The sequence below is a fragment of the Melospiza georgiana genome, chromosome 5 (assembly GCF_028018845.1).
Source record: "Melospiza georgiana isolate bMelGeo1 chromosome 5, bMelGeo1.pri, whole genome shotgun sequence".
NCBI classification, from domain to species: Eukaryota; Metazoa; Chordata; class Aves; order Passeriformes; family Passerellidae; genus Melospiza; species Melospiza georgiana.
In genome coordinates this window covers 1,320,679-1,348,452 of record NC_080434.1, presented here as the reverse complement: position 1 = coordinate 1,348,452, position 27,774 = coordinate 1,320,679, and the positions used below count along the sequence as shown (strand labels likewise).

General features: G+C 40.3%; 1 protein-coding gene across 1 annotated transcript in view; it reads left to right on the top strand.

The window, feature by feature from the left end:
• The first annotated feature begins 848 nt into the window (after positions 1-848).
• Positions 849-27,774, top strand: part of MTMR7 (myotubularin related protein 7) — a 41,072-nt gene continuing 14,146 nt past the window's right edge. The window contains exons 1-7 of the mRNA XM_058025264.1: positions 849-933; positions 11,904-12,026; positions 13,628-13,790; positions 16,891-17,048; positions 18,638-18,766; positions 21,535-21,669; positions 26,427-26,559. Of these exons, the coding sequence (XP_057881247.1) occupies positions 910-933; positions 11,904-12,026; positions 13,628-13,790; positions 16,891-17,048; positions 18,638-18,766; positions 21,535-21,669; positions 26,427-26,559 (865 nt within the window). The 5' untranslated portion in view covers positions 849-909. The remainder of the gene's footprint in view (positions 934-11,903; positions 12,027-13,627; positions 13,791-16,890; positions 17,049-18,637; positions 18,767-21,534; positions 21,670-26,426; positions 26,560-27,774) is intronic.

Sequence of the window (27,774 nt, the reverse complement as noted above, 5' to 3'; positions counted from 1 at the left end):
TCGTGAACTACAGACACACAGAACTTGAGATAAACAAAATCCAGTGCTTCGGTTTCAGTAAGTGGAGCTTTTGTCTTTGAGCTACTGTACGCGCTGGGCGAGGAAACAAACAGAACGGGGGAGGCGATCTCAGACAGAGCTCGCTTTAGCTTCCCATCTGATCTCCCCTGAAAGGAAGGGCAGAGCGATGTAACGCTCGGTGAGACGGCACACCGTGCGGGCTGCGCGCTCGGGGAGGGTGCGGGCCGGAGGCTGCGGGCCGTGCCGTGCCGTGCCGTGCCGTGCCGGGCCGTGCAGTGCAGTGCCGTGCCGTGCCGTGCCGTGCCGTGCCGTGCAATGCAGTGCCGTGCCGTGCAGTGCAGTGCAGTGCCGTGCCGGGCCGTGCCGTGCCGTGCCGTGCCGTGCCGTGCCGTGCCGTGCCGTGCAGTGCAGTGCCGTGCCGTGCAGTGCCGTGCCGTGCAATGCAGTGCCGTGCCGTGCCGTGCCGTGCAGTGCAGTGCCGTGCCGTGCCGGGCCGTGCAGTGCCGTGCCGTGCCGGGCCGGGCCGTGCAATGCAGTGCCGTGCCGTGCCGTGCCGTGCCGTGCCGTGCCGTGCCGTGCAGTGCCGGGCCGTGCCGTGCCGTGCCGGACCAGGGCGGGCACGGAGCATCCCCAGGGCCGGGGCGACACGGCAGCTGCCGGGGAGGCGGAGCCAGCCGCTGACCTGCCGGCATCGCAGCACGGGCGCATCATCTGCCGGCAATAAGCGCTCCCTTCTTCCTTCCCACCTGCGCCGGAAAACGCCAGGAAAACATCAAATGAAATTACACGATTAAAACCCCCGTTGTTTTCAGCAGCAGGCGGGGAGAGGCCAGGGGCGCAGGGCCGCTCGGCGGCGGGGGCGGTGCGTGAGGAGCCCGGCCCGGCGCCATGGAGCACATCCGCATGCCCAAGGTGGGTCCCGCCGCCCGCGGCCGCATCCCCGCTCCGGGCCCGGCTCCGGCCCGGGGGAGCCTGGCCCCGCGGCCCTGCGGCCTGTCCGGGCCTGCGGCCCGTGCTGTGGGCTGCCTGCCGGCCGTGCCTGCTGCCCTGCGGGATGCGCTGCTCGGGGTTCTCAGCCAGCCCCTCGGGCAGCGGGCACTGCCCCGCAGCTGCGGGCATCCCCAGGGGCTGCGGCGCTGCTGCTCGGCCGCCTGCCGTGTGCCCCGAGACTCCGGGCTCGGAGATTCATTGCTTCAGTGTTTCTGTGCTATGGTTGATCTTTTGCCGACGTAATCCGTTTTTTTCTACAGCTTTCTAAGAACTAGGCCTGTATTTGTTTAACAAAATTGCCACGTTACTCTAAAAAAAAACAAACAGTTTTAACACATAAAAGGTTTTGATTAAAAGTAATCACAAAAAGTGAACCAGAGCAATATGTTAATTCGAAATGGGGTGGGATATATTATAAAAAATATTGGTATTTATTATAATAAATAAATATTTGTGTATTTATTTATTTATTTAATAATAAGTAAATACGAAATTAATAATTTGTTTTTATTTGTTATCAATATTTAATATGCTGGCATGAATTTGAGATCAGGGCCTTGTTATTTGCCTATTTTTTTCGGCCTTTAGGTGTTAAGCTGTAAATCTAGTAAGAAGATAGGCATTTATAACAACTGCCTTCCTTCTAATCTCATTTCATTACCTGTTATCTCCCTTTTTGGGAAGGAAGAATTTCAGAACAGTATGGCTGTGTCCTCCTGCAGGTAGGTACAATTAGTGGAAGTTGTCTGTACAGATGCTCCTGACCATTTGCTGAAGAATGCTGAAAGCCTGAATGACAAAAATATTAAAAACAACTAATAAGGGTAGAAAAATATATTAAAAAAATAAATGGTTGTGTTTGCTGCAAATGGGAGACCCAGGCAGGTCCCCATTGCAGGCAATAAAGCTTATCTATTTTCTTTTCTACAACCAGGTCCTGGTCCAGAAAATATTACTCTGCATATGTAGAACCCATTTCTGTATCTGATACTGTGAGAAGGCACTGTGCCAATGCCTCAGGTCACTGAAAATCTTAACTTGGTGTGAGATGATTCTGCAGTCCTGCATCCTGGCAGTCTCTTAGATTATAGCTATGCTGATATAATAGAGCAGTTTAGGAAGAATGATTTAAAGGTACAAGGGGTACAAAAATCCTTTAAAATTTCCAATATAAATGTAGAAAATCAGCATGTTTTGATTGATTACTAAAATACTTAATCTCTCCAGTTACTCCTAAATACACTGAGAAAACAATGTATCTACAGCTCCCTGACAGAATTGATACCATTTATTTTTTTTTAATTCCTCATCTTAAAATAAGTCACCAGTACTTGTTGGGGTTTTTTGTTTTGTTTTGTTTTTACTGAATTTGGTTTTGATAATTTGGAACTGAACATTAAATGTTTTCCAATGCCTGTAATGTAAAAATAGGCTCATAGTACCATATGTTAGCCTCTGGTGTCACATTTCCTGACTCCATACAAACCTATCCTGAGAGAAATTTGAGAAGTGACTGCCCTGCTCTGCAGAGGTATTAATCTCACAATAATGATACTTTCCTGATTCACAAACCCAGCCACATGGAAAAGCAAGATAAATCCCATACTTAGCAAGATAATAAACTTACTAATATCTGAAAACAAAATTCTTTGCCCAAGTAAAAGCTTTTCCTTCAAAGGGAGGTCTATGTTACATAACACCCATTAGGTCTCAGCAATTGTTTTAATTTTAAGTGAAATATGACTGTAGTGATTTATGGTTCATAAATATTAAAGTTAATCTGATAAAACATAACAGACATTAAAAAAGCAGAAGGTAATTACATAGCAGGTGGGTCAGTAGTTCATTAACATAACTACTCTGTGTCAGAGTGACAGAGGAGAGAGAGCATTTAGACCTGGCCACATTCTGCAGCTTCTCAGCATTTACAGATGTATTAGGTTCCAGCTCTTCCTATTAGTGTCCATTTATGGACCTCTCTGTGTGAGTTAGCCAGAGCTCCTTATAGACAGGATGACACTCTCTGGCTCCACAGCCTGCGTGGAAGCAAGCTCCAGAAGATCACAGCTTCACAAAAATTATTTCCTCCTGTCTATTGAAAAGTCTTGAGTAGCTTCCTTCAGTATTGCTTCCTTCTAGCTTCAAGGATCTGTTCAATAAATACTCCATGTTCACCTTACCCATGCCTTCACAGTAAATCTTGATCACAGCCCTCCAGATTCTGATAATTTCAGAGCAATGTCATCAATGACCCCAGGACCTCTTTTCTATGTCCAATCCATTGTTCTGTAGATATGTTTTAGGTTGTTTTTCTTGGAGATATTCTACCATGTCTGTCTGTGTTGGAGCTCCTGTGTGTCTCCTTTGCCCGCACAAAGTTTTGCAAGACTCCTCTGGAGTAAAATTTCCCACTGCAAGGGCCATTCTGGTGCTTTCCCAACAGACTGTACATATCCACCTGCTGACACACTATTTGGTGTGCTGACCACTGTTGTTCTGTCATTATACTCTTGGTAGAAAACAGGGTGCATATATAATGTATGCCTGTATGAACATACATAGGCACTGTATTTTCACAAGGTAAATGCCATCCTGTGTATGAAGGCCATAATTTAAGTTTAAAAGTTGGAAACCATCCCTCATTGCTGAATAGAATCATATATAACTCCCATACCCTTTAAAAATTAAAAATTAGTAAAACCAGTGACTGACATGAGTTTGGATTGAACAGCAAGATGGTGTAGGATAACTCTCCAAATCCAAAATATGACAAACAGCTCATAACATTCAGAAAAAAAGAAATCAGCAATACTTTTGAGAAGATTAGAAGCACGTTTTATGAGCATGTGTAGAGATACGTCTGGCCAGGGACAGGATGAAAGATCCAGAGCTCTCTAGATATGTTCATATAATTTGTGTTTGTACATTGTCAGCAGGCCTATTGATGGCCTTATAATAAAGAACACGTCAGTGTTCTGGTATACTAGCTGTCTTCAGTGGGCTTAGCCCAGAAATTCTTTTGGCTCAGTGTTAGCAGAATACTTGGGATGACTTGAGTTGCTTGAGTGCTTTCATTTTTGTGATGTTACAGCGAGGTACTTCCTTTCAATGATGCCTCTCTCAGGCAGAATTTAAGATCTGCTCCCACGCTAGTGACAAATCACTCTACCAGATGTATTGCTTCACAGAATAAATTTACAGCATGTGCAAGAGAACTAGGTCTTTGCTTTTGTTTTTAATCTAGTTTCCATAATTCTTACTTTCTTAATAAGATTTTATACCATGTCCTTTTTCACAAAGTCTCCATCAGGAAATCCATGTAATTTAGATCCACTTTATATATGACAATGTAAATGGCAAAACATTTGTTAAGATGTCTATCCAGATCAATAGCAGAACTGAACCCAGCATGCCCAGTCTTTACTTTCCTATGACATGTTCTGGGTTGCTGGATCTCCATGGTTTTTTTGAGGTAAGTTGGCATATTCTACCACTGCTCTCTGTGTGCCTTCTGTTGAGATAAGGTGTGATATTATAGTTATGGTCTCTGTATCCAAGCTACAATTCCTTTTGGAAAAGTTTGATTTATTTCAGTTATGTGGTACCGGGAAACACCTGGGGATGTGAACTGGTTGTTTCCCCCACTGGAATGAGCAGTGGAGTGCCACAGACACTTCACCACAGTACTAGGGTTTGGCTGAACTTGTGTTTAGTTTGCTACTTAGGAAAGGTGGAGGAGGTGAGGCTGGCATGGCCTTTGCCTTTTAATGGTGTTTTGGGTCATCAGTTTACAGCAAACACATTATGCAACATCTTTTAAGTGCCGAGATGATTTTCTGCTTTTCGAGTGTTGTGTGAAGGTGGTTTCTGTGCTTTCCTCTAAGTATACAACTTAGAGCAGTGTGTCTTACAATTCAGCTGGTGTTTTCTGATTTCATAACTGTTTCTCATTTTACATCACGGTTAAAAATTGTTTTGCCTGTTCTGGGTCCAGTAATGTTTAATGGCTTCAAATATGTCATTCTACTTCACTGCTTTAGTCAAATGATGCATTAAAACATATACACTAATCCTGGACACGTTTAACTCTGATTTTGTGAGTTATGGATTTTTTTCTTATTAATAAATCTTCCTTATTTAGAATGAAATTTAGTTTTCTTTGGGCTCCATTTATTCCATCTTTGTGCTATGAAAGTTTGAACCCAAAGGATAAATTTAACACAAGTGAGCTTTGTAGTGTACTGTGCCCAGAAAATATTCTGTGGTAACATCAGACTGGAGGTGGATAAAATGAAAATAAGAACTGCAGAAACTGTCCAGATATTGTGGGATTGGACCTAAAATATCTGTTTGGAATTGTGCTATAAAATATTTGTTTTGAATTAGAGTCATCAAGCTACCTTCTTAGTGTGAGTTTCAATTAAAACAAAGTCTTATAACAGCCATTATTCTCAAAATATTTAGTCAAAAATGGCCAGAAGATCACACAGACTTTCATATTTTCAATAATGTGACACTCAATAAAGAGGTAGCTGGATAAAGTCACAAAACAAGCTCTAAAAATCATGGGTAGTCATGTGTTTTAATTTGTTGTCTTGGTATTTATGTCTAAACTGCTAACTCCAAACCTTATTGCACTTGAAAAATAGTTCTGGAAGTCATTAAGACAGCATGTCTGCAGGGTCCTCTTTGATATTTTTTTGCATTGTAGGAGACTGAAATTGGAATGAAGGACTTGAGAAGTTAGGCTTGGGGGTGGTCAAGGCTGGAATCTCTAGGCCCGAGTGGGTGGTATTTGAGCCATTGCTGTCTGTAAACTCAAGGAATGATCTATTTGCAATAGAAAATGCACACTGACATTTCCTGCTGTGCAGGTGTATTCTGCTGAGAAAGACAGGTCCCTACTACCAGAAAAGGAGTCCTACAAATCCATTTTTAATGCAAATCTCTCGTGGCCTGCACAGCTGAAATGACTTGGTACTGCTGCTCTAAAATAGGCTGCTGAACATGGCATGGTTTCAAACATGTAACAGAAAAGCCTGTATCAAATACAAGAATTTAAAGATATATTTCTTATTGGTATCCTTTGGCTGCATGCAGAATTCTTTTTCCCTATATATCTTTTCAGAACCAAATCGGAACAAATTTGGCTAGTGTATTAAGATTTACTGCCTTGAGGAATCCTTGTTTTTCCTAAATTAAAACTCTTAGATAGGATTTTTAATAGGACACACTTAGTTGCTGTCTTCTCCTTTTCCAGATAAATGAGATCTAATACAGACTGAAAGTTTTATGTTTGAGCCTTGTGTTAGTGCTGGCACCATATTGGAAAGCTCTGTACTGTTGGAATAGGGTCTTGTTTGTTGCTCCCATTCTGCAGCTGCTACTCAGGTGTATCTGCTAATGTGGTGCTGACCTCGCTCTTTATAGATCTTAGCAGAGAACAATTTCTTTTTTAAGCCAAATTATTAGGTAGTTTGTTGTCTGTCTTGCTATTCTGAATCATTCATTAATATTTTTTCAGCTCTTTTCCTCCATTTCACTTTATTTCTTTAGAAAATTAAACTTGTTTAGATTTTTCTTGAATATTTCCCCCCATCCTGCCAGATTTGCCCTGAGGAAACTTTTTTATAATGCATCTCTTAAGGTATCTTTGCTTAAATTTAATTATTTACTTTTGGCTTTGTTTGAGTCTTTTGACATAGGTAGCCATCTAACTTCATAGACTGTACATTATTTTACTGCACTTGGGAGATCTTTTCAGAGAGGGAAATATAAAAATGTAACATGGATCAAGTACAGTTTTTATGATTCTTATGAAATAGAATGGAAACCACATTAAAAGGCAGCATCAATTGGCAATTCAGTTTTCTTTTATTCTTACTCCAAGATCATGCAAAAAAGATTACTTATTACATATTTTGTTTAGCAAGTACAACACTACTATCTTTGTGTTGGAAAAAAAAAGTCATAGCATTTGGTCTTTTTTCACTCTCAGGAATGATGCTAAACACATGGATAGCTGGGGTCAACCAGGGTGAAGAAAGCTCAAATGTTCCACTTGGCCTCCAACCATACCAGCTGTGCTCCTTTTTTCTCATTAGGCTCAGGCTTTTGGCTTTCACCAGCTCTTCCCTTAGCTTTTGTCTGCTGGCAGTGCTAAGGCCAGCGAGAGTCCTGTCACGAATTCCTGTCACCAATTCCCAGGATGCAGTTTCTTCTTGCTTTTACTCCTGGGGTAACCTCATGGGGAGAGGAGGGAAGGCAGCAGAAACCCCTGGTCAGTCCAGGAGGCCAAGGGGATGGACAAGAAGAAGTCTCTTAGGGCTGAGTGTGTGCCCCCAGGGCCCAGCCTTGGCTTTGGGTCAGCTTTTTCAGCAGCAGAGAAGTTTGTGGAAGTGGCCTTTCTTTATCCTTGGAGAATCACTGAAACTCATTTGTGAAGCCAAATGTCAAGGTAGTTTATCAGCTTACACATGAAACATGCTTTTATGGGTTGTGGTGGAGCAATGAATTTCAAGTGTCTGAACAATGGAGAAGCTCCTGAAGATGTGGCCTGAGTGAGGACATTCCCTGCTTACCTTTAATTGGCAGCTTTCTCCTGTCTGGGAGGGTTTTCTGGCCTTTCTCCTTCTTGGGATAAGGAATTAGAATTAGTCAGGGCTCCTCCTAAAGGAACAGGGAACACTTGGTGACATGGGAGCTGATCTCTTTTGTTCTAGGTTTTCAGCTTCTCCAAGATGCTCAGTGATAATGAGCAGGTCAGCAATGACCATGGCAGAACTAGCTGTTCAAGTGCCTTCCTCTTCAGGTTAGCTAAAGCATAGGAAGCAAACACAGACTCAAAACCTATTCAGCGAGAAAAAAGCTCTTTGAGATTTTTATTTCATAATTCAAATTTAATTTTATTGGAAAAAACCTACAGTAGAGACCATTTTGTGTCAGATAGCATCTTGCTGCTCCACATGAGCTTTGCTGTGACAGGAAGCTCCAGTTCTGGCCAATCTGCTGTACAGTTTTGCTTCTCCTTTCCCTGCTCAGTCTGAGCCCACAGTCAGAACTGATCCTGTATTTATCTGAAAAAGCTTTCCCACGTGGAGCTGTGAACAGCCTGAAATAGTAGCAGTAACTTCTGCACTGTTTTGAGATGGTGACATGTTTGGAGACACTGAAACAGCTTAAAGAAGTGAGGATGAAGGTAGCATATTCAAAAAGCATTCAAAAATAGGCAATGCAGTCAAAGCTTATAAAAAATAGTTATTTAAACTAAAAATGAAAACAAATTAGGGTACTTGAATATTTTTAGGAATAACATTTTGGCAGGCAAACTTTTCCAAATGCTTTCAGGGTCATATGCTTGCTGTTCTTCCTTAGGTGGGAGTCCCATTTAAACTGGTGGGAGTTGTGCCTAAATAAAACTTTGGCCCATGATTTTCCCTAATATGACATTTTTTCTTGAATGACCTCCTGGCAACCTTGTTCATAAGTCATTTGTCATGTTTATTCTATGAGTAAAAAGTGCCTTCCATCTGTTCTTAATCTGCGTTCCCTTTAACTTCTATTTTTGCCTCCTTTTTTCTGTCATCTGTGTTGCATTGGAAATAGACTTTCTGGGCAACTTTATTTATCTTCATGTAAGTACTTTTAGTTATTGAAATGAATCTCCTGGTGGTCTTTTCTTTAGGTCTAGACAACCACAGTCATCAGGAAGGAAAAATAAAAAAGGAGGAAAAAAATGAAGAGGCAAGGGCTTTGAATTAATGATTTAAATTATGGAAGTTTTACTTAGATGCCCCTCTCTAGACTGCCTTAGCTAATGTTTTCTAATTCCTTGTGGTCTTCCAGCTCTCAGCATTACAGACTTGTGTTTTCTGACCTGGTCTCTGCCACCAATTATTCATTTCAGGTGAAGCACATGAGCATGGTCTGTGCTTTTTCCTAACATGTCAGTACATACATAATTTCCTACATTCTCCAATAAAGTCTACAGTTGTTTTGGTGAAAAAGTGGAGCATTGTTTTATAGGGAAAAACCAGAAAAATAATTATTACCTCTTTCTGATATAAATTTTGGCAATTAATGCTGATTTGTCAGCATGCTGTGACTTTTTAGATAGAAAAAAATCACTTCTTCCAAAGCACTCTTAATGTGTGTGCTTCCCTTTTGTGGAAATGAATATGTTTCCATTCCTTTTATTCCCAAACTCTCTAGGTTTAAAGAAACTGCTGGACACATCTTTCTTTTCCTGATTGGGAGAGTGCAGGAGAAGAAGAAGGCTCATTCTCTGGATCCTTTGATCAGCAGAGTGAAATCTAAGATTGAGCAATGCCTCATTATACTGATGGACTAAATTTATCATTAATAAATATAAGATGATACACATAGAGGGTAGATCTTAACTTATATATGCAGGCATGACTAAGAGTTACAATTGCTAGTTCTAAAAAAAACAAAACCAAAAAAAACCCCAAAACTATCCCAAACCCCAGCTTGTTCAGCAGAGGACAAAAAAGCAAGCAATATTTGAGGACTTTTAAAAACTAAATAAAAGCAAAACAGCAAACATCACTATTCCACTACACAAACTACAGAAACCTGTTGTACACCCAATCTTTGAGTTCTGTTTGCACTTTTGGACTTTTCTCAGGAAGTAGACCTCATCTAAAAGTGTGGAAGAGCTTGTCTGGAATAGCTTCCATAAAGGTCACAGCTGTGTAAAGTTGGGCTCTTCCCTCTTGGAGCACGAGGATGGAGGGAAGGATCTGTAACAGCACGTGTGGCACATAACTGGTGACAGGTTCAAAAAGAGCAGGAGGAAGGAATTTATTGTACAATGTATAGCTGAAACGCGAAGTTCACTCTCACAGGATGTTATGGATGCCAATAATTGACAGATGTACAAAATGTTATTTAATAAAATTAATGGAATGTAAACACAGTTATGGCTATTAAAAAGTGTGACCTCATCTTAGGAAGGCCCCAGAGCTGGGCTGGGATCCTGAGGGAGCATGAGTGCATGCCTGCCTCTCACGCTTCCCTCAGCTGCTGCTGCTGTCTGTTCTTGAGAGACAAACTGCAGGCAGAGGTGGATTCTGATCTCCTGCTGCAGCCACTGCATTTGCTTTGGTGAAATCAGACTTACCACACAGCTCTTACTGCAACTGTTCCTGTTCATTCAGATCCAACCTTTCATTTATTTGTAGTTCTGTATTAAAAGAAAAACAAACAACCACAACCAAAGAGGAGCTTTGTTGGTCAGCATTTTTCAGTCATGGGGCTGTGATGGATGAGTGGGGAGGATGTGACCCAGCTCTAGAAGTGCATCCCTCAGGCCTGTCCTGCTGTGTGGATGCCTGCTAGGTTGTGTTTCATGGCCCATGCTGGCTCACTTTGTAGGCTGGGGTGAGTGATGAGTGCCTTGTGCAAGATCAGTGCCTGTGCAGCAGAGCCCTTGCGGGCTGGACTGCAGTGTAGGAACCTTTCTTCATCCAGAAAATGCTGATTTTTATTGGTTTTGTGGGTTTCTTTCAGAAGGGCACTGCCTACATTTTTCTTTTGTGTTATCCCTCCTCTTTTGCTTGCTGCTGGATGCATGCTTGGTTAATATTGTATTTCTTCCATTCCTTCTCAAGCCAATACATGACCTCTGAAGTAGATGGCCCTGGGAAAAGACTTCATCCATGCTTTCTAGCAGCCTTTTTTGTTTAAATAAATAGTTTCATTTTTGTTTAAAACAGATTATAACTGGCCTTGAGGGAGATGACTCTGCTTTAATAATGGTTTGGTTTAAGCATTTTGCTACTAAATGGGCTTATTCTCATTTTAATGTTTTCTTTATTCCTATTTGTAAAATAGTGTAATGTATTTGGAATACACATTGCAAACACGTAATTCTCAGATGCTGGCATTCTGTTTTTCAGGAAAATCAACTAATAATAGTTTTGAAGTTGTTGTAGTAGGAGATCCGTCAAACCCATGGGACCAAACTGGTAACTGTTTTGGACAGATTTTATCCTGCTGAATATCTATCTAATATCTAACTTGTTGATTTTTTAAAGTATTCTGGTTTCTCAGTCAGAAATCATGGAAGCCTAGAACCATTTGTGTTCAAAGGAACCTTAAAGATCATCTAGTTCCTACCCCTAAAAGGTGCCTATAGCACATGCCATATACAAAATGCTAATGATGTATGAGTGACAAGCTGGTGATCTGAGAGTTAATAATGTGTTTTAGACTCTCCTGTTGTCAGGAGTGCAGCAAAGGGAGAATGCCCATTTTGTGCCCAAGGTGGGGGAGCAGTGGAAGTGGAGCTCTTGAGTCTGTTGAAAAGATGCTGAAGGCAAAAACTTCCAGTGTGACCTTTGCTGTCAACCCTAACAGGAATGTAGGGAGCAACATCAAAAAGTTTCTTTTAAACTCTTTTAATGTTGTTTTAAATCTTAACAGAGATTTGGATGGAAGAAAATTTGCCTGATTGAGACCCAATGAAGAAAGGCACTCTACCAGTATTATCTCCTATTATTATTATTTTAATTTAGCTGGAATGGAGCAAGAGTTTAACTGAAAGACAGGCCTTGCCTTGCTGTCACAGGGTTTAGGTAAGATGAGATCACAAGGAAGAACTTAAGTGAGAATATGTCTTTTGAAAGTGTTAGGTAACAGCTTTTTGGATACAGAGGTACCACAAGAGAGGGGAGAAAAGGAAAATTAGGAAGATCTGAAAATAAATAACATAATCACATTTTATCATATAGTTGTACTTCTTTGATATTTAATGTTGTCCTGAAAAGAACTTTGTAATAGACAAAATGTGAACACTGAGCTCTCACTATTGAGCTTTCTGTCATAGCCTAATAATTTCTTTCTTTTTCCTCTGTCACTTTTTTGTATAGGTGGAAAATGTTAGGTTACTTGATCGTTTATCCTCAAGAAGAGCTGTGGTGGGAACCTTGTATTTAACAGCAACCCACGTCATATTTGTGGAGAATGGTTCTGAAACCCGCAAAGAAACCTGGGTATGAATTTTTATTATTTCAGTTAGCTCTAAGTGCATGGCACTTTACTGATGGTAGTTTGAAAATTACTTCCAAAACACTTTAAAAATAGTTAATTACTTCATATGGATGCTTTTATGAGGCCATGTGAAGTTCTAGCCTAGCAATTTTCAAAAATTTTCGGCGGATTCTAGATATTACAGTAGAGTAAGAGGAAGAGAAGGGCCTTCACTGTATAAATACCAGATGTGATTGACTGAGGAACAGCTGCTGTACACTGCACTGTTGCTCCTATCATCCAGGAAGAACTGAGGAGAAATGCCTTGAATAGGAACTGTTTCCTTGGTTCTGTCAATTCTTGGCCTTCTCCTTTACTGCTAGTGTTGAATCAGTGATTTTTTTTTTGTTTAATACTTTATCTTTTCTAATAAAGTAGTAATTTGAAATAGCTGTTTTGATTGATTGATTGATTGATTGACAAAATATATTGCCTTTTCTTGTTTTTTAACCCCAACCATTGACCAAGCCCCATGCAGCCACTCTGCTCCCAACCAGCAGAATCAGGGAGAGAAGCTAAAGAGTAAAAGGTAGAAAATGGGTTAAGATCAAGAGAGTTTAATTAGGAAAGGAAAAGCCACACAGACAGGCAAATCAAAACAAGGAGCAAATTCACTGCTTCCCATGGGCAGGCAGGGGCCGAGCCTTCTCCAGGAGAGCAGAGCCCATCACGTGTGACAGTGAGTTGGAAGGGTGAATGCCATCACTCCAAATGTGCCCTGCTCCCTGCTTCCTTCCACTTCACACACTGAGCATGGTGTCCCAGGGTCTGGAATGTCCCTTGGGTCAGCTGGGGTCCCCTGTCCTGGCTGTGCCTCCTCCCAGCCCCCATCCCTCTCAGTTTCCTGGCCAGCACTGCAGTCAGCCTTGCCTCTGTGTAGGCCATAACAAAGCCATCTCTATGTGACCAACCCTGTGTTCAGTGCAAATCCAGAACACAGCCCCATGGCAAGCACTGTGAAGGAAAGTAACTCTGCCCCAGCCAAAACCAGCACACATGTACACATACAGGTACAGCTGCTGCTTGGTGTCATATATTGAAGAGTCTTTTATGTAGCTTAATTATGCAGCTCCTGTCCATTTTTGCACTAATTAACTTCATCTTCCTTTGATCCCACTATTCCTGACCAGATTTTTATTGTAATGTTTCATCTCATTTGATGCAGTATTTAAAATTATATCAGCATTACCGTTCTAGCCATGAGGAGGCACAATATTTTAGCCTTATGTAACTGATGCTGGTTCATCTTTTCCCTGTGCAAACAGATGAAAAGACCCTTGACAACCACTAGCTTACACTAAAGCGAACAAACAAAAAGCTTTGGTAATGTGAGCAGGCTGGTGTTTGAGCAGCTGAAACACTCCAGAAATGCCTCTTTGTCTGCAGGGGATGTATCGAGCTGCTGAGCCTGAAGCTGGAAATAGAATCAAACCACAAGAGGAGGAGCATGAGGGTTTTCTGAAAGAGTAGTGGAAGCTACTGTGCCTGCTCTGGCACATCATTATAAATAATTGCTGTTCTTCTTAAAGATTTGACTAGCCTAACTCTTTCCAATGCCCCTCAGGTTCTCCACAGCCAGATTTCCTCTATTGAGAAGCAAGCCACCACTGCCACTGGCTGCCCCTTACTGATCCGCTGCAAGAACTTCCAGGTGATCCATCTGGTGATCCCTCAGGAACGGGACTGCCACGACGTTTACATATCCCTGATCCGGCTGGCTCGGCCAGGTATGGGAGGAAAACAGCACAACAGTCAGCCTTCATCCTGAGGAGGGGAAATTTAATGGAAGAAATGGAACTGTGCATCTTTGTCCTTTGCAGGTCAAGAAAAAAGGTTCAATAGAGATGCGTTGTGAGAGAAATATTGATATAATCGTTTGTAGATCAATGAAGAAAGCTCATTATAACAAGTAGTTTACTCCATAAAATATGACATGTTATTTAAAATAATACTCTAGGGCATCATGGGCCATGATATATAATATAAAGATATATTGTGTGCAACTCATTTGCTGGATGACTTGTGTAAATGTAGGAGAATATTCTAAATTCAGGTAACTTTTATGTCCCTGTTGTAACAACAACTTTACAATACATTTAGTGGTCCTGTCAAGATTTCCATTTTGAAGCTTTGTGCTGTGCAGAAATTCCTTAAAATCAGTGAAAGATTTAGCAGCAAGTAGTTGTTTTATTTTACTGAGCTGCCTGTGTTTTGGCCTGTTATTATCTACATTTTGAATATTCCCTGTGTGTTTCTGAATTCAGTTCAATGTCCTTTTGAAACCTTTCCCCTTTTCAAGGAAAAAACAAATGTTGCATCAAAGTCCAACATTTGATTGCCTACATTATAGCTCTTCTCTGCACTGTGCTCTCCTAAGCCCAATTGAAAAAACTTCTGGATTTTTTATTTTAAACTATGACTTTATAAATATAACACCAGCTTTGGTTCCTTATTATTATTTTAACAATATGCAAAGAAATTATGTATTACAGTATTTACAAAGCTGACAACTGGGTTTAATTTTTTAATTTTTTTCTTGTTAGGAGAGTACCAATTTTATCTACTGTATAGAGAGCTCAAAAATTGCACAGTCCACCAGCACAGCTACTGAGTTTTATGAAGTACTAATAGTAGCAGTAGTACCTCCTAACTGTAGCAGAAGTAACCTGGTTAGCCAGGTGATGCAGGGTGAAAGTAATCAGAGAAATTGAAAGCAATTAGAAAAATTCCATCAGTGATTCTGCTGATGAAAATCTGGATTCATTCCACACACCTCAGCTGCAAGTACATGTTCATGTGTGCTGGAAGGCATGTGATTCTGTAATCCTTTTTCTTGGAGGCAGGAGGAGGTGTGCGTGCTGCTGTGCACCAGAATGATGAAAGGAAGAGTAGCTGAGGACCCTGAATACAAGTTCAGTGACTGACTGCAGTGGACAAGAAGGTCTGAGTAAAGAAGATGCAGTAACAGCAGAATTAGCTCTTTGCATGGTTTAGCTGCACAGCAGTTTTCCCTCTCCAGCAAACTATCTGATCGTGATTTGAGGCAGCACAAGATCTTGCCTACCTACTCAAAATTAGAAGGCTCTGATTCAAGCTGAGTCATTTGTACCTGGCTGTGCTCTTCCCTGTCATTTTGTCAGGGCATGAAGCTGTACTTCCTTTGGATAATATGGTTACTCAGCATTAGAAGGTATTTTGTACTCCATGAGCAGATAATTTGACCTATTCAGGCTCTATTTTCTGTTCTCTGCCTGTTCTTTTCATTCACTCCTGAGAGAAGCTCACATTGTATACCAGCTTAACATGTTCCATGCTATCTGATGTCTTAGTTACAGTAAAGATGAAGATTAGGCTTAATTTTATTTTTGCTAAATTTTAATAAGGTCAAGCTGTCAGCTGAATTTGGCCTTTTTGCTTAATTAAGCAATTTTGTAAAACAAGCTGCCCATAAGATACTACATGTTTAATAGCAGGATTGCAGATGTTTATGGCAAAATTACTGAAAGTTTGGGAAAGGTCCTGTAAGTACTGGCAAAGATGTGGTAAAGCACTGACTACTAATACTTGAACATTTTTGTTGCTGTGTGCAGATACCATCATGTGATAACACTTGTAATGTTGAGGCAGACTTCAGTCATAAGTAGCCTAGATACACAGGTAGATTTTTAAAGGCTTTCCTTGGGCCTGTGAACAGCAGGTCCATTGGAAAGAAAATCCAGATGCTTCTGACAACAAAGCAGTGAAAACAGAAACTCAGATTGCTACTAAAGGCTTAGCTTGGATTTATGGATTGTGCTAAAACTTTAGGTTAACATGTGAGAAATAAACCATACTGTTTTCCTCGTCTGTGCTATGCCAGAAATTTGAAATTAGAGAATACAGAAGCAGTTTAAACTGCTGGAAAATGTGGAAAAATTCTCTTTTTTCTCCCTACTCAAGACTTTGTTGATTTTCAGTATGTTCCTGACAGAGTTAACATGAACATCCCTGTAACAGCTGGGATTCAATGGCAGTGATGTCTGGCTGCCACTGGTCACCAGGATTAGGATTAATTAAATGGATATATACTCCTAAAAGAAAGTTTAAAAACTCCAGCACCACCAAACTTTCATAAATGGTACCTGGTCAAGGGGGACAGGTGGCATAGCTGCTTAAACAACTTCCTGAATATGATAAAATATTTGATGTAACACATGCTTCTTTTATGCTATTATATCATGTGCATCTCAAATGCATTTGCTAATAATTCAGGCACTGAATTTTGCAGTCCACAAAGCTATGATTTCATTGGATCTGTTGGAAACCTTCCCAATTAGGGACAATGACTACTGAGGGTTTTTTTTTTCATTTTTGGAAGAATGTGCTGCAAAGTCCATTGCTCATAACGTTTTTCTTTGCCACAGGATAGATGTTACATTAATAAAGGAACTTCTAAACTACCTCTAGATTGCAAATTCTTTTGAATAACCAGTGCTTACTCTGGCACTGGCTTGAGTTTTCTTTGGATGAAAGCATATTGCTGACATTTTGTCTTTGTGCTGGGGATAGTTTTTACAAATCTACTGAAGACTAGCAGAACAGTCTATTTTAAGTAGCACTTCTCTTTAAGGCACATATATTGGAACATATACAAAGAACAAAAGAGCATGTACTTTCAAAGTTTACTTGACAGTAGATATAAAGCAGGATATGTGCTTTTGTGAAGCAAAGTGTGCTCTTTGAAAGGAAACTGCATCAAGGTCCATGCCAAATTCTGAAGTGTGATTTCAGGACGAGAAATCTGAAGTAATTTACCCTTTCTGTTTCTTTGCTTATTTCTTTTCCCAGTGAAATATGAAGAGCTGTATTGCTTCTCCTTCAATCCAAAATTAGATAAAGAAGAGCGAGAGCAAGGGTGGAAGCTTGTGGACCTCAGTGAAGAATATAACAGGATGGGTGTTCCAAACAGCTATTGGCAGATCAGTGATGTGAACAGAGACTATGGAGTAAGTTGTTGGGATTTTTCTGTCACAGAGGCTGTCTGTACAAGCAGTCAGCAGCCTGGCTGAGGACCACCATAGTGCTCAGTAGCAGCATCTCTTTGTGATCAGTGCTGTGCACACATGTAGTAAAGTGCAGTTACTTTACTACTACACCTAAAATGGCACACAGAAAGTGAGAGAAAGGATGGCTCTTCATTAACAGATGTGGAAATGCAGAGCAGAAAGTAAGTCCACTGTGTTTTAAATGTTAGATTTCAGCTGCCTGGGAAGAAGTTTAAGTCATACCTAAGGTTATGTGTGTAATAAGAGTTTCCTTGATATGTAGGGCTATGTAAAATTACTACATAGTCGTTTTAAGAAAAAAAAATTTAAAAAGTGTTCCAGATAGTGAGCTTGGCAATATTTTTTCCTCACTGGCTGTTCCACACTCCTTTTGAAGCATCTGTGATTGACTGTCAGTGATTTTCACAGTGATCTTGTGGTCATAAATCTTCCTAGCTGCCTGCTGTCCTTGCTCATTTGGTCTTGTACAATTGAAGACCTTTTAATGTTAATTAATTGTGAAAAATAATAACCAAGACATTTTTGAAGGAAGTTTGTCCATGCACTCCATTGGTTCTGTTGCTGGAACATATCCATGTTAAGGAGGGACTGTGACATTCTCAGAGAAGACTGAATGTGCTATCAGGGTTTGTTTTCTTTTTGTTAAAACAAGTGGGAAAAAATGTATGATCTCTTTTAAGATAAAGTGTAGAAAAAATGTTATGATGAATAAAATCCAGCTCAACATAGCAACAACTGTAACCACAACTCCTTCCTTTCCTTTCTCTTTCATTACATATCTCTTGACTCAGAAAATAATTTTTTCTGGCCATCCTTAGTGCTTTAGTCATCTCAGAAAGTCAAAGGGAGATACTGAATATCCTTCTGACCCCAGTCAGAATGCTACAGACAATACCAGGAAAAGGGGGTAAAAACAGGATTCCATCTGTGGTCTCACTTGTCTTCAGAGGTAATTTGGGGCTTTTTTTGCAGGCTTATCAGGGGCATTGTCAGGGCTTTTGGTAGCGTCATTTCATGTGGCTTAATTTCTTGTCAACATGTCCCTATTTTTGTCCTTTTTTAAATTATCAAATTTTCTGAAAAATTGGGCTCTATTATTATTTGGCTATATTATTATAGCCTTCCCATTATGGTCCCCTCCTAGCAGAGTATTTGAGAACTTCACCCACTCCCATCCTTACTCCCAAATTCCACTACAGAGGATACTGCAGATGTAAATGCAACCTTGGTAAATGTAACAATAAATCCTTTCTGGGATGAATGTGTGTTAAACCTGTCTGTTCTCAACAAGACATGAATTAACACTTGGAAATACATCCCTTCAACCCTTTTGCTTCAGTTTTTCCATCTGTAAGTTAGGATTAACTTTCCAGCTTTAAAATAATGTTTTGAGGAACAGCAGTGATATGTATACAATAATAACAGATTATTCCCTGAGGTGTGAGTTCCTTGGTGTTTTGTTTTTGCTGTGGAAGTGGCTGGTGCTACTTGTACTTTGCAGACCAAACAAACAGCGTTTCCTTTCACAGGTCTGTGACTCCTATCCTACAGAAGTCTATGTTCCAAAGTCGGCAACTGCACACATCATAGTGGGGAGTTCCAAATTTCGCAGCCGAAGGCGTTTCCCAGCTCTTTCCTACTACTGCAAGGGCAACAATGTAAGTGTGAGTTTGTAACCTCAAAGTGTTTGCTTGTTTTGGCCTTGGCCTCATAATTCTTCTAGTAAGGTTTAGCGAGACAAAATTGGTGTTTATTTAATTAAAAAAATCTTAGTGTAGGCTGGTTAGTGTGATTAGTTCATTAATAGACATTTAGTGCAGACATTTAAACCCAGTCTCACCATCCAGCTAACACAAAAATAGGTGATCCCTGTATCAGAAGGAAGTGGAATAGTACAAGAGGCCCTGAGGCACGGGTGGCAAAGCAGCAAAGGCCAGTAGCAGGCAGCTTAGTAGCTGACTGGGAGGAGAACAGAGCAATTTTGCATCTGGTAGCCTGAGAGCAAGTTGAGGAAGTCAAGAAAGTCAGAAATTATGCTTGCATCAGTTAGAGAATCAGGAGCAGCTTTTCAAGAAAAGATCTGTGAAAAGACACAGAAAGGATGGATATAACAGCTACTAAATTTTGGCTGAGCAGTGTGTGGTGGTTTTGCTGAAGAGATTCTCCTTGTCTGCAAGTGAGGAGTTCCACCTTTCCCTCTCCATAGCAAAGGGGCAAGGAACTGCTTCACTTGTCTATAACCATTTGGGAAAAAACCCTGTACCTAGACTACTTGTACTTCAGTTTCTGGCAGCTGAGGTGAGAAAAGAGACCCTTGGACTGAAAAATCCCCAAACTGGGTGTTTTTACACTTGTGTTCCAGCCCCTTAGGGACTGCTTCGCTCAGCTGTCATTACCATTTTGGAGAATGGTGTCCCCTTTGTACTCCCAAAGGGTCTGTGTGACTCCTGCTTCAATGCAGAGTGGCACTGAGAGGCCTTCCCTAGAGCTGGGGGGTGGTCAGGACCTTCCAAGAGACAGAGCAAGTCTGGCCTTACAGGGTTTCTGTAGCATTTGCCACACAGGCTGGGACATATTTCTGCAGAATGTCAAAAGCACAAATCATAAGCTACAATCTCCATGGAAGTCTTGCCTTTACAGCAGCCCTTATAATAGATTTAAGCTTCAGAAAAAAGGAATAAGACGACATTTTTACTCCTTTACCCTGTATTTCATCAGAGCATTGCTTCCATAAAGATCTGTGAATTTTACAATGAAGTGGAGAATAGGAAGATTTAAATAGTAAATACAATCTCTGCATAAATTAAGTATTTTAAAAACATTTTGTTCAGGTATATTTTTCAGGGTTAATCACTTTGCATGATCAACTGTGTCCCAATATAGATATCTAGGATTCAAAACACTTGGACATTTCCAAACCTCAGTGAAAGAAAAGGTTTCAGGGTCAGGTAGATTACCATTAATATATTGTAATTAATCTTGGATGAGTTCCATGTTTCAGCCTGAATGTTTTCCCTGCTGTGGTTGAAGTTCAGGTTAATGTTCAAAGTACCAGGATCTGAAGTGTTGTGTGTACTCCTGGAACATTTATAGTTTAAAGAGCTAGGAAATGCAGTTTTGAAGGAAATACCTCCTCGTGAGTTTGGAGGTTGCCAGTAAATAGAGTAATGGGCAGGAAAGGGGTAAGATTTATCAGCAGTTTGGGAAGAGCCTGCTGCATGCAGAGGGGACAGGTACCACACATTCAGTTATTCACAGACAGAACTTTCACACAGCTCCTTCATCCTGACAAATTCAGTGGTGATGTGACACCTCTGCATCTTACACAGTCTGTGTGAATATGATGAGATCAAAGTCTGGAACTATCTGTCCAGTTGTGCAATAGCATGTAATAAATCACTGGAATATGTGCTGATCAGAAGACTAAACTCTAAATAACAAGGACCTGTTTGAAAAACCATCAATAAAGTAAGAACACAGTTCTGGGTTTCCCTCCTAAAGACCCATACTTCACTGGGTAACTACTGATAGTTCAAAGATGTGACTGAAAAAGGCATGTCCTTTCTCACAGTAATAAATAATCTGCAGGACAGCCTGCAGAGGTTGTGACCTTCAGTAGGCAGATTCTCTCCATGCTAGTGTTCAGTGCTTAGAAAGTGCACATATTATCCCCTTGCCTTCTATAAATCTAGCTGTCCTCTGCCTAGCAAAAACAAAAATCTCCCTGCCCACCTATTTGACATTTTGTTTCTTCTTTCCTGGTTTCGTCTGGAAAGAGGGTGATCTTGATGGCTCTGTGGAGAAACTCTCTTGCCTCCTTCAGTAGCCCTGCTTAATACAGGTACTCCAGGAGTCAGGCTGCCTGACCCACTCCTTATGCAGTGGGGTTTTTTCCCTAAGGCAGTGCTAAGAATACCCCATCATTGGTGATCTGGTTGCATGTTGTACATTTTTGTTTCCTGGACTCATGCTGTCAGGCTGTTTAGCAAAGCAAGCACTGGTGTAGGTTGGGTGTAATCAGTCTGGTACCTGGTAAGTGTGAGTACAAAAGGACCTATTCTTTATGTTATATCAATGTTCTCATGATTTCAAGGCTGTACTCATCCTCAAGACATCACCTTTCAGGAGTTATTCCACATTAGGGAAATACAATGCTTAAAATAGCTCTAAAATTTGATTGAAGACTAGACTTGGGCAAATGGGGTTGTACTGTTTTAATGCTTCCTTGCCTTTTAAAAAATAATGTATTTATTAACATGTAATTAAAAATAATGCATTTATTAATTTTACCATTCTGCCTTTCTCATGTAATTATCCATCTATGCAAACATCTAATGATCTGGTTTTGTAAATGCTTCTGGATGCTAAATAATTTCCCCTTTATAATTCTGTAAGATTTTTTGTTTGTTTGTTTTCATTTCTGCAGGCCTCCATATGTAGAAGCAGCCAGCCTTTATCTGGCTTTAGTGCTCGATGCCTTGAGGATGAGCAGATGCTCCAGGCCATCAGAAAAGCCAATCCAGGCAGTGATTTCATCTATGTTGTTGACACTCGGCCCAAAGTAAGTACATTACGTTTCTTGCCCATGGCAAGGCTGAGTCTGGGCTGGATCCATTAGGGAAGACACACAACCTGAGTGACTGACCAAGGCACTTCTCATCTTACTTGCACCAGTCTAACTCCACAGGTACATGAGGATTTATCAGGGGAATCTTAACTAAGAACCTTGACCACAGTATTATCTCTAGGAGAATTTTCTCCTTTCTCTTTTCTTGTTCTGAACCTTTCCTCTTTCTTGTTCTTAGCAAAATGTCAAGATACATAAAAGTAAATAACATGTAGTTGTAACTGTTTACACACACAAAGGAGCTATCTAGTATATTTCTGATGAGAAATTGTTTGTAATTTTGCAAACCTCTGACGGCTTATACTATAATTCTCCATGAATGATTTCTCTTGGAAGTGAGAAAATTCCAATGACCCCTGCTTAAGGCTAAAGAAAGACAAGTCACTGAGATCACAGGAATGCAAAAGACCTTTAAATATCTCCAGCACTTTGGTGGTTTTGAGAGACAATCTGAAATACGATAAATAGTGACATCAGATGCCATATCTATAATTGAATAAAAACCTCTGGCCAAGAAAAAAGCTCTAGAAAAAATTATGGTATGGAGAAATATAGAAACTCAATAATGATCTAGAAGAGGTGGGAAGCTAAGAAAACTTTGTGTCAAAATTATCAAGCTAGCAAACAGCTCAAGGTAAAGGCTAGATAGGCTTCAGTATCTGGAGGTGAGAATAGGGAGGTGTTCTTTCTTATGCTACCAGCAACTTTCCTCTTGAAGTTACCAAAGCCTCTGAAGAAAAGAAACTAAAGAGGCAAACATCCACAGGATCCCTTGTAGGTATAGGATTATCTATAGCATGGAAAAAAGAAAAAAAAGGAGAATAAATGTTTGAGGAAAAGGAACAAGGAAGCTGTTTCATTGTCCTGAGATCAGAAGACAGATCTGAAAGGGCAAGATGAGTGAAACTGAGAAACATGAGAAGTGGAGTGAGGAAGGGCAAACCTGGCAGAGCTGGAGCAGATACAAGGAAATGCATGGCTGGTGAGTGAGGGCATGAGGGTTGGTGGGGACGTGCTGTGAGTGCTCACAGCTCTCATGGGAGGCAGCAGCCCGAACATGAGGGCCTTGGCGCGTCTCGTTCACCCAAATCACTCCAAGGGCTGTGTAATCTGGTACCTACCTTTACCTTCAGTTCCCTCTGTTTTCTTGGGAAGATGAGGATGCTACCAGATTACTTGTGGCCTGAAGCGAGTGAATTGTGATGAGCACTAGGAAATGACTGGTACCATTGTGTTCAGAAAGGGCATTGGACATGGAGTACAGGCCTAGCTGCCTAAATAATGCTTGTTTAACAGTTTTCTCTGTGTAATAATAGTTATAGCTTGTTTCCTGTCTGATGGTATTGCTACTCTTCCCTAATTAAGGCAGTCAATTTATTGCTAATGACTTACTGACTTGGTTATTAATAATGTTTTACCAGGTAGTAACAGGAAGGACCTATCCTTTAAGTTTTTTTTCTGGGAAATTACTTTGAGACACCTTCTGTGTGCAGTGAAAAAAGCCCATACTTTGTGGAGGGTATGGAGAGACTGAATTAGGCTCACTTAGCCATGAATGCCAGCCCATTTCCAGCAATGCTGGCTTCCTCGGAAGCTAGTCAGGAGATGAAGACTGTTTGTTTTCACTTAACTGTTTTGTAAAATAAAAAGGTTTTGATCTAAAGAAATATGTATACCAGATTCCTACTACTCCCTGTGCAGCAAAAATGGACAGATCTACAAAGCTCCTGTGATCCCAGAGGCCAAATACAGCCTTGTTACAATTTTGCACCTGATAATGCATTTACAAATGTAGAGCATATAGCAATGGATCAGTGGAAGTGCTTCCTGGCATTCCTCAGGGAACCTTTAACAAATGTAAAGATATCCAGTCTGGATATCAGGTGGAAGGCTCTCCATTCCTGTAGACAGTTAAAAAGCTGTTTGCCTCATTTCTCATAAGAACCAGCTCCTTATAAAGATCGTGAATATTGACGGATCTTTCAATTCAGTATTCCCAACTTCATAATTTTCAAAACAAAAGATTTGTCTGTGGAAGAAATCTTTGTTTCCACTTTATTTAAATATATCAGGATGACCAAATACAAATTTACTTAAGCCACTGTCATTTCTCTATGTAATCACAGAAGAAGCTAATGTAGACTTATTGTTTATGACTAAAACACATTATAACAAGACTTGACTTGTTTATCTTCCAGATTAAAGAAAATGCCAGGAAATCTTGCAAGTGGGATCTTCTGCCTTTACAGGCTGTATCCTCATATTCACTGAGATTAATCAAGGACATGCACAATTTAGATAGCTTCACAAGGACTACTTTAAGAGCAACAGATGGAATTTTGGTAGATGATGTGGAAAACTTGTTAGTAAATATTGTGGCAGCTGCAAAGTTTGGCAACTGACAGTATTTAAAATAAATGAGTGTTAGAAAGCCTTGCAAATTTAACCTTATATTTATTTACTTTCATAGAGTGCCATTTCAGATTGCCCTTTAAGAAAGGATATTTGTGATAAGATTGCTCTGCTGCAGGAACAGTTAATGGTATTTATGTGCTGAGTGCTGGGTTAGTTGGAGCATAGATGTTTTTTAGGTTTCAGGGGTTTGAGGTGGCTGAGACTCATCTGTACAGATCTTTCTTCCTGAAGCTATAGGCTGCTACAGAGAGACTGCCTAGTTTTGTTTATACAAGAACACTGATGTCAACTTCAAAAGAGAAAGATTAGGATTCAGCAGATATAAAATATCTTTGTAGCAAGTCACACAGAGGACTCTGTCCTTAACTGACATGCCGTTCACAGGCTGTATGTTTTTATTATTGTCCACTGATAGTCAAAACATCAGCAGACTGCTGGTGATAGACAAGAATGGAGTTTCTTTGTTTGTGCTCTTTCCTGAATTGCATACTACAAGTTAAAAGAAATTTTGCCCAAGCTTTGTATAAATCAGAAATGTTGGATTTTTGCCCAGGTTCCTATCCGGAGTGTGGTTCCTCTGTTGTGTCATGAAATTCATGCAATGCTTCAATTCTTAATGGTGGTCCACAAATGTAACCTTTTAGCTTTTTCCTTTGAAAGTCAAGATATCAGGTTTGTTCCTTGGAAACCTGTTTTGACATATAATGTAAAAAAGCTGGGCTTCTTCACCTTGGTTTGAGGACAGACAGCATCAGACAATCAATCCTCAGTTGTGCGTATTGGCTCCAAATTAAAATGGAATATTGGGAGTATGTGTTTTTGGGGTGGAAGAGGTCAGAAAAGGAGACATTCTTGTATATCCCATGATGCCATTAGCTAAGCACTGAAATATATTATTGTGACTTTCAGATGTGACCACAGAAGCAGTGAATCAATAGTACTGCCTGCACGATTGGGAAATAAACTGGAGACAGAGTTATCTGCACAGCCTCTTGTCTCCTAGGCAATGCCTAAGAGAGACTTTTTTTACTCTTTGATGAGCATTGGCTCTCACTGAAATGAAGATGAGTCACTTTTTGTCCAATTGATGCCAAATGAAGTCTAAATCCTTTATTATTTATTTCTTAAATCTTCCTTAGCAGAAGCTGTGAGTTGTGCTTGGAGGCATGGGCTTCTGCCACTTGCTTTGTCACTCTCAGAGCCTTCATATTTCTTGGCAACTTTGAAGTCCCCCAGCACTACAGCATGAATTTCAAAGCATAGACTTTACGCAAAAAGACAATTTCTTTCCATTGCACTGTGAGATTTTGCTAAAGAAAATCTAGAAAAAAAGTAGATAGGTACTTAATAAAAGAATAATTTAGTTAAAAAGACTTATTTAAAAAAGTAAAAGTACTTAATTAATTTTTATCAGTTTTAGTTTTCAGCCCAAAGATCAAAATTTGGCATAAGGAGCTTGGCAGATAGTTTTCCTTCCCACTCGAGGGTTCCAAAAAGGGGAAAATAAACATTAACCACATCCTTAATTTTATGCTTCAGAAAACTGAACTAAAGAAGTATTTAGTCACTTTCCCATGCCAGGAAGCAAGTAACAGATTTGAAGACAAAACTTCCAGCTGAAAGTATTTTTGCTGAAGCACAGCAACTCCTTTGATAGCTGTGCATTGCAGATGGAAATTTTTGCGGTAATTTTGTCAATTCAAATATTTTGTAGTCTTGCTTAACAAAAGCCAAGTAACTATAAAATTAGGAAAAATGACTCCATCTCCCTGTTCATTATTGCAAGCTCCAGAGAAGTAAGCTGTGGCAGCTTTTGGATGGTTTGAGCAGTAGAATGCAGTAACTTGGGTGACACTGGAGTGTGCCCAGGCTCTGGGCCAGGGGCACGGCAGATGAGACACTGCCACCTCCTGGGCTGTTCTGCTGGTGAACACAATGCTGATCCAACAAAAAACCAAAACTGCCCTTGAAAATCAAAACCTCTATGCTCCTAAAAGGAATCCTGCCTAAGCCATGAGGGTTTGTGTTTAACCTCACTCACGAAGTTTCACTCAAGAGGTGGGAATGAAACAGGGACATCAGAGACCCAGCAGCCCAGCGCCCTGCAAGGGGCAGTGAACAGATCCCCGATTCAGAGCCCCTTGTGTTGACACTTTGGCAAATGATTCCTATTTGTGACTGACTAAAACTGCACTGATTTATTGCTGTAGACCACAAGGTTTGTTTTGAAAAGATTCTGCTACTGGTTTTCATCCAATTTTCCCTATGTTTTTCAGCTCAATGCAATGGCAAACAGGGCAGCAGGGAAGGGATATGAAAATGAAGACAACTACTCCAACATCAAGTTTCAATTCATAGGCATTGAGAACATCCATGTTATGAGAAATAGTCTGCAGAAGATGCTTGAAGGTAATATTCATTGGAAACTTCATTGGAAACTAGAGGAAAAGAATTGATCCTTCTGTCAAAGAAATCAGAATAACTGCTCTGTAATCAGCAGCAGTGAAAAAGAACATGGAAAGCAATCTTTATCTATTGCAGCTGCATGCAGCTGCCTGCTGGCTAATGGGGCTTGTGCAATGGAGCATCATGGCAAATGCTGGTTGGTGATTTCTTAATTGTGAAAACACCTTGTTTCCTAGCTGAAATCCAGATTTTGTCATTTAATGACAAAACTAATTTTAATTCTGTACACCTTACTGCTACTCTTGTTTTTGAAATTTACATTTTGATGGTGAAATGAAAAAACATCCCTTATTGCTGACTTCAAGGCTGGTGGAAAATACCAACTGATTTTTTTTTTAAAGCTCAGAAAAACTATGGTGGGGTTTTCATATAAGGTAGTTGAGCATTTTAGGCTGTGAATTTTAACAGAAACCTATTCATGCCCTGCATAGAACATATCGCATCAGGTCTAGTAATGAAATTTACAGTCAATGAGTGTAACAATTCATCACTTTCGATATCCCATGGAAATTACAACCATTTGCTTCATAAATAGTTAGCAGTATTTAAACCAGCAAAGCTGTTCTGCCATTTCATATTTGCAGTACATAACTGTTTAGAGGTCATCTGGGAAAAGAGCAGAGATAAATAAGCCATCCTTGATTTTTAAGGAAATAGGAAATAGTGCTGACTCCACCATGTGTCCATATTTACTTCATGTACATCAACAACAACTTCCATCAGATCCCCCATCAGCTGCATTTCTCTTATTCTTGACTTGATGCTCTGCCCATGCTCTTTTACTCTTCATCTGTCCCCTACTGAGTGCATGCAAATGTAAATTCGAAATCTAAGAAGGGCTTAATTTTCCATGATAGGGAAGCCATGCTCTATTTTCACATTAGAGCATTTTATGGAAACCAGGGTTAAAGTGGGATGCAGGTAAAACATCTATTCATGAGAGTTTTCTTGGTCTAAGGAAAACAGTGGTGGGGAAAACAGATTTTTTTGTTCACTAGGAAGTTTTGTTTGGCTAGGAGATAGGCTGGGTGAGTAAACAGGTCCCTTTATTTGTTCAACTCAAGACTATCAATGTTAAAATAGTAAACAACCAGTCTGGCTGCACGGGCAGTACTGTGTATAATTTTTGAGCCAAAAGTTCATGAGACTGGTCCATGG